At 41.2% G+C, this 6,956-nt stretch overlaps 1 protein-coding gene across 2 annotated transcripts in view; it reads left to right on the top strand.

Annotated features, from left to right (window-relative positions):
- Positions 1-6,956, top strand: part of BNIP3L (BCL2 interacting protein 3 like) — a 37,109-nt gene that overhangs the window by 20,226 nt on the left and 9,927 nt on the right. For both annotated transcript variants that reach the window (XM_004707613.2, XM_045286907.1), the window contains exon 3: positions 5,883-5,955. In XM_004707613.2, coding sequence (XP_004707670.1) covers positions 5,883-5,955 — 73 coding nt within the window. The remainder of the gene's footprint in view (positions 1-5,882; positions 5,956-6,956) is intronic.

The following is a 6,956-nucleotide window of genomic DNA, read 5'->3' as shown; positions in this document are numbered from 1 at the left end:
AGAGGACCCCTGAGTTTAAGAGTTCTGAGTGATACATTTCTGATAGTCTTGTGAGTTGCTAGTGTTTCCCTAATATTAACATTATACACATATTCTTGATACTTTTGATGGTTAACATTTGTTCCTTTGAGCACATTAGAGCTCCAGTGTATTTTTCATACCTACATAACAGAGAAGGAACCCTGGCTAATCAGTAAGCTGTTAACTGTGGAGGTGGATAGTTGAAACCCACCAGCCCCTCCACAGAAGAAAGGTGTGGCAGTTTGCTTTTGTAACGATGACAGCTTTTGCGACCCTATGGTGCAGTTCTACTCTGTCGTAGAGGGTCGCTATGAGCAGGAATCAGCAGCGCATAGTAGCAGCACTTAATGAAGGCAGATGCGTACAGTAAAAGATTCATTGATTTTCTGTGGTTACACAGGGACTCACCAACAAAGATTAGATAATTTAGCACGTTTTTCTTGTATTATACCATCTAAGATTTATGATCATGTGTTTTTGTCTAAAAATTTATCTGTTAATGTAGTCTGTGGGTCCTGATAACATAGTTGTGTATGTGTTGGGCTGCTAACCACAAGGTCAGCAGTTCAAAACCACCAGCTACTCCCAGAGAGAAAGATGAGGCTTTCTACTCCTAGACAGTTACACTCTCAGAAACCTACAGGAGCACTTCTACCTTGTCCTTTAGGATCACTGTTGGTCTGAATCAAGTTGATGGCAGGGAGTTTTGATTTTTTTAATGAGTATCTCGTAATTTTTATGCAAGGTTATATATTCATGTATATGATGCAAGTTTTTTTCTCTAAGTTTATATGAGATGAGGGTAAGTGAAAAAGTATTGCTAACTGGGGTTCCAGTTCCTACATGTATGGATTTATTACAAACAAAAGATGTTGAAACATGTCTCTGTGATTACAGAATGGCTGCAGACAACTTCTCTCAGCAATAACACCTGTCTTAGTCTTGTTAGGGTAGTTGACAAACTGCTAGAATATGCTGGAGCACTGTAAAAGGATGTAGAGGTGGCATCTGACCTCCTCTGACTTCACTGGGGGTGAGGACAATCAACCCCCCCCATGTCTGCAGCAGGTCACTTCCCACGAGGCCAGAGTTGGGCATTCTTCAACCTTACCAGTCAGTGCTCTCTGCATCTCTGTTGGGGTAGAAAAGTCTTCACAGTAGTCATACAGAACTCACAGACAGTACTCACAGTAATGGGTTTTGCGGGGGAAGTTAACAGGTTGTAATTCAAGATCAAAAATGGTCAGGACTGCCTTACCTCCCCATGCACAGGGACGTTTGGCATCAACCCTGCTCAGGCAAGGTTACAAAGCTCTTTCAGCACTGTAGAAAGTGTCTGGAAGGCATTCCCCACAATTACACGCCTTCGGCCTAGATGGCCAGCCCTCGCTCCTTGGGTCAGCAAACAGCTCTCAAAGAAGTTCCTGGAGACACACTCCACTCGACAAGCAGTCCTCCTGAAGACACTCAACTTGACTCTCCGCGGGTCAGGAAGCCCATCACTTTGTCTGTACCGTGGCTCTTGGTCCCGGTGCTGCGGTTCCTCTGTCACTCCTCTGCTGTCACAGCTTTTTATCTCCAGCTCAAGGAGGTTCATTGTGCAGGGGTCAGAGTCCAAAGGATGCACTACACTCCTGCTCTTCTTTCTTGATCATCGTGAATTCCTCCTTCCTGCTTCTGGGATGGGTTGTTTTATACCCAGCTGGATGGCAGAATTGACCAATCCCTACATTAGAGTTCCAAGTGTTTACAGTAACAACCCTGTTAACAATCACTCACAACTAAATCATAAAATTCTATCAGCATCTTCCCCCTCTCTTCGCTTACCCAGACACATCAGGAATAGAAGAAAGCACCCATTCTGTATGGTCCCACCCAGTCACTTGCCTGTGGCTGAGTCATTTCAAACAAATAATTGTGGCTCGGCTGTGGCTAGGAGTGATTTATCAAATAAATCACTACTCCCCAACATATAGGCGGTGATGTTATGAAAGTTTCTTAGCCATAACCAAACACATTGAGAAAATGTCATGGTATCTGGGGGCTCAAAACCATGGACTTGGGAAACCAAGGTCAATTGGCATAATACAGTTCACAAAGACAGTGTTTTACATCCTACTTTGCTGGCTTGTACCTGGGGTCTTCAAAGTTCATGACTGGTCATGAAAGGTATGGCTCTTGATCTCTCCTTGTCTGGTGGGAAAAGGAATGAAGAAAATCAGAGATGCATGAAACCATTTGCCCAGTAGACTAATGGACACGTGAATCTAGGCTGAGACCAGAAGAACTAGGTGATACCAAGCTACCACTACCAACTGCTGTGAGTAGAGCTCCCATTAGAAGCCCTGGAACAAAATTTGCCATTGAGAAAGACCCAGTTTTACTGGTCAGAGCCCTGGCGGTGGGGTGAGTTAGTTACATGTTGGGCTGCTAACAGAAGGTCAGCAGTTTGAATTCACCAGCTGTTCCTCAGAAGAAGATGAGGCTGTCTGCTCCCCTAAAGATTTACAGCCTTTGAAACCCTGGGGAACTGTTCTTCCCCGCCTTGTGGTGGCTCTGTGAGTCAAGATCAACTCTGACACGGGGAGTTTGGTTCTGGTTTTTGTTTTAACTAGTCAGGTGAAAAACATCTCATCTTGAAGGACATTAGAACGGAAGGTGGCGGGATTTATTTCTCATATTTGGACATTAGGAGAGGTCAGTCCCTAGAAATGGACATTATGCTTGCTAAAATAGGCAGTCATCAAAAAGAGGAAGATTATCAATGAGATGGATTGACACAGTGACGGCAACAGTAGATTCAGAGACAACAATCGGGAGGTTGCTGCAGCACTCGTCAGCATTTGGTTCTGTTGTGCATAACGGGTTGCTGTGAGTCAAGCAGACTTGATGGTACTTAACAGCAATGGGTAAGATGAAACTAGTGGGACCCTCAGTCCCCCTGTAGCTCTGTAATTGAACTTACATCCATGGCTTAGTTTTCAGCCAAACAATAGACTGATAGAAAGGGGAACAGTAACAGCAGTAGGTATACACAACGTAGAATAATCAACCATTGAGAGCAGAAGGGCAGCACTTACCCAAGGACGATGTTCAGGAGGAAGAACAGAAACGAAACAGGTAGTGGGACCCTGAATATTACATTATAGAGATTGCACACAAGGACATGAAATTAAATGAAGTATGTATGAATTATTGAATGGAAAACGGTTTGCTTTGTAACCCTCGACCCAATTCCAAGTGAAAAATACACTTGAAGAGATAAAAAAAACAGTGTTGCCTAAAGATCATCTAGGTCAAAAACCTGATACTTCTATCTTTTAGGCAAGATTAAAGTTAATGAAGGCAATTTTACAGAACAAGTCACAACTGGGGATGAGTTTTGGAATTACCAATATGATCCAAAAAGCATGAACCAATAAAAACAGTAGATTCCTAGGAGATAGACCGGTCAGCCCAGAAAGTTACAGCAGCTATTTTGGGAGATTGCAAAGCATCGCCTTGATAGGTTTTTTCGAAAGACCCAGGACAATTGCCTGGCTTAGTAAGAAGGTGTGTTAAGAAACTTGAAAACAGCATTGATGAGAAACTACTGACTACTACTGCCACTGCTTCGAAGTTGATTCTGACTCAGAGACCGCAACAAGGATTTGCGCGACTGTAACTCTCTGGGATCAAACAGCCTCATTGTTCTCCCAAGAAGTGGCTGGTGGATTTGAGATGGCCAGCCTTGTGGTTAGTTGAGAAAAGGACCAGGAAAGTTGGGGTTTTTTTCCATTATAGCAATGTGCTTGCTCATTCTTCTGGGGTATGAAGGTTGATGCTGTAAGGATTTTATTGAGAAGCTTTACCCCATCCACCATACAACCCTAATGTTGGCACTTCGGACTTCTTTTACACTCAAAGAACACGCAAAAGGAACGTGATTTGGATCTCTTGTGATTGCCAAAGCTGTTTTGATGGGGTGCAAATGGAAGCATACAGGATTCTTTGGGGAAGAATTAGAGAGATGGAAACACTCTCTTCAGAAGTATATAGAACTCGATGGAGGATATTTTGAGAAACAATAGCTTCATAGTTTATTCTTGTTAATAAGGGCTTGTATGATTGTCTAGCAATACTTTTTGACTCACCCTTGTCCAGTTTGCTCCAAAATATGGCAAAATAAATATTTTTGAAATAAGTAGAAAGCGGCCCTCAAACTTTTTGGTCTTTACACTCTTAAAAATTATTAAGGGCTCAAAAGATATGTGTATTTTTCATCTATAATAATAATGAGCCTATTATATTTTAACTTTTTTATTCAATGAAAAATAACTATTTTCCAAAAGAAAAGAAAATCAGTAAGACTAGAAGCATTATGTCGCAGTTTTACAAATCTCTTTAGTGTCTGTCTGAACAGAAAACCGTTGGCTTTTCCTTTGCTTCTGCATTCCGTCTGTTGTGAGGCCACGTGCCATGTAGACTCTGGAAACTCTTAGACCCTCTGGAGATGAGAATGAAAGAGTCTTTGAGGATTTGTCTGAGACTTCTTTTTCATACTGCTGGTATAGAATTACTTAATTATTGAGTAGCTTTGAGGGAGAGAGAACCCCAAATTAGGTTTCTGAATTTAAAATAAGAGTAAAAGTTAGAAAATGTCCGTCTCTGTCTTAAGTTGATACTTCCTTTGCAAATTTATCATGAAGGAATTCCTCACCATTAAATAAAACATTGGGGAACAAGGGTGCTCTCTATTCATATAGCTACTAAGTATTGGTTCTCCCGTGCATAGTTAGGATGTACAGATCTTTCTGAGCTGCTTTTTAAAATTTTTTATTAATTTATTGGGAGCTCTTACAGATATCTTAACCTTCCATAGTTGAGTCACATCAAGCAGTATTGTACACTTCTTACCACAATCAGTTTCAAAACATTCTCCTTCTTGACCTCCTTGATATCTGCTCTCCTTTATCCCCTCCTTCCCCCCAGTCCCTCTGCTGAACCCTTATTATTACTATATATGTGTGTGTGTGTGTGCGCCGTATCTTACACTATCTAATATATCCATTCACCTAGAAGTCTGTTGGTCGCTACCCTCGAGTGGGCTTACACAGTCATTGTTATCAGCTCCCCCTTCCCTCCCCCCCTTCCCATACCCTCCTGTTACTTTTTCGGCAGTGGGGGAGAGGGGGTACCTATGTTCCCTTTCATGTATCGAACTATCTTAATTTCACCCATGATCATACACAAGTCTAACACAGTTGAAACCATAATAGCTAGGGGAGGAAATATTAAAGAACTAGAGAATACCTCTGTACTCGAGTATAAGCCGAGTCTTTCAAAACATTTTTAATGCAGTTTTTGTGGTAAAATTAGGTGCCCCAGCGGATAGTCGGGTCGGCTTATACTCGAGTATATGCAGTAATTATGTTTCATCAGTGCTATACCGCATCCCTGAATATATTACCTGTTCCTTTCGGCCCGTCTGTGGGGGACTTCTAATCATCTTACATGTGTGTTTTGGCGTGCCACTACAGCCATGCTCCTTCATATGGATTCAGTTGCTTATTTCTGACCTTCTGATACCTATTCTCATGATCACACAGACTCATGTGTTTCTTCTCTGTGGGCTTTGTTGCTTCCCTGCTTGATTTCGATGGCCGCTTGTTTAAGTACAAGCGTTTAAGACCCCAGATGCTATATTTTTTGATACCCTGGCACCATCAGCTTTCTCCACCACACTTGCTTATGCACCCATTTTGTTTTCTGAGTTGCTTTTTGAGGTCATGGCTGTAACTTAATTTTCTAATTTATAATAGAGGCTAATTACTTGACAAAATGGGAATTAAAACTAATGGCTATTTTTTTCTCTCTTGTAGCCCTTCCCCACAAGAAGATGGACAAATTATGTTTGATGTCGAAATGCATACCAGCAGGGACCATAGCTCTCAGGTATGTGCATGTTTGTTTTTCCAATTTACAATATAAGGAAATAGGAAATATAAGTATGTTTTGCTGAATATATTAAAGAATAAGACTTTTAAAAATGTGCTTTGGAGCTATTTTAAATTACTCAGTTTTTCACATTTGAATTTATTTAATCCTTGTTATACTCTTTCTCTACTAAGAATTTTTTGGCTCTTTTGCTGTAAGAGAATTGGAAATTTTTGTATAGAATGTATCACCCCAGTATTCCAGGTTCATTGCTGGAGCTTACACTTAGGAAAACTAAAAGGGGTGTTGACTGATTCAAGACCACAGAGTGTGTCCTGAGGAAGGACTCAGTAGGAAGGAAGTTCCAGAACTGAGTCCTGAAGTCAAGTAAGTGGAAGCTACTGTAGCCCGCAGGCATCCAGCCCTGCAGTTTAATAGTCACGGTGGTTGTGAATGTTAGCCGCTGTCAGGTTGGCCTGACTCATGGTGTCCCCATGCACAGCAGAATGAAACAGTGCTCAGGCCTGTGCTGTCCCCTTGATTCATTGCTGATCTTAGAACCTGAAAGGCTCTAAAATATATGCAATGAAGAAATCTGTTTAATTAAACTATGTTTTTCCCAAGATTATGTAACCTTAAACTCCTCTCATCCCTCCCCCAATAATTTACCTGGGAACCCCAAGGAGCATTTTGATCCATGCTGTCATGGCTCATGGAATAGCAGGTTCACAGTGATACTTAACAGCTTATGGGATTGAAGAACTAACTGTAACTACCCTAGAAATTCCATTAAAACTCAGAAAAAATAGAAAGAAGGTAGGTTATTATCAAGCAGGGAGTATGCTATAGTGTCAGGCCATTTCCAGTCAGTTTAAGCAAGGTTAAATTTTGGAAAATCAATCTGATCATACACAAAGCATTAGATCTAATAGAATGGTATTTGATAGGAGAGAACTCGGTAGGTGTGACTTTTTTTTTTAATAAGTACAGCTAGAATGTTTCTTAGTAGTGAGGATGGT

Source organism: Echinops telfairi, unplaced genomic scaffold (assembly GCF_000313985.2).
Source record: "Echinops telfairi isolate 266 unplaced genomic scaffold, ASM31398v2 ScPeMD7_9;HRSCAF=40, whole genome shotgun sequence".
NCBI classification, from domain to species: domain Eukaryota; kingdom Metazoa; phylum Chordata; class Mammalia; order Afrosoricida; family Tenrecidae; genus Echinops; species Echinops telfairi.
The sequence above is the reverse complement of the archived record's forward strand: the minus strand, read 5'-3'. Positions and strand labels throughout refer to the sequence as shown.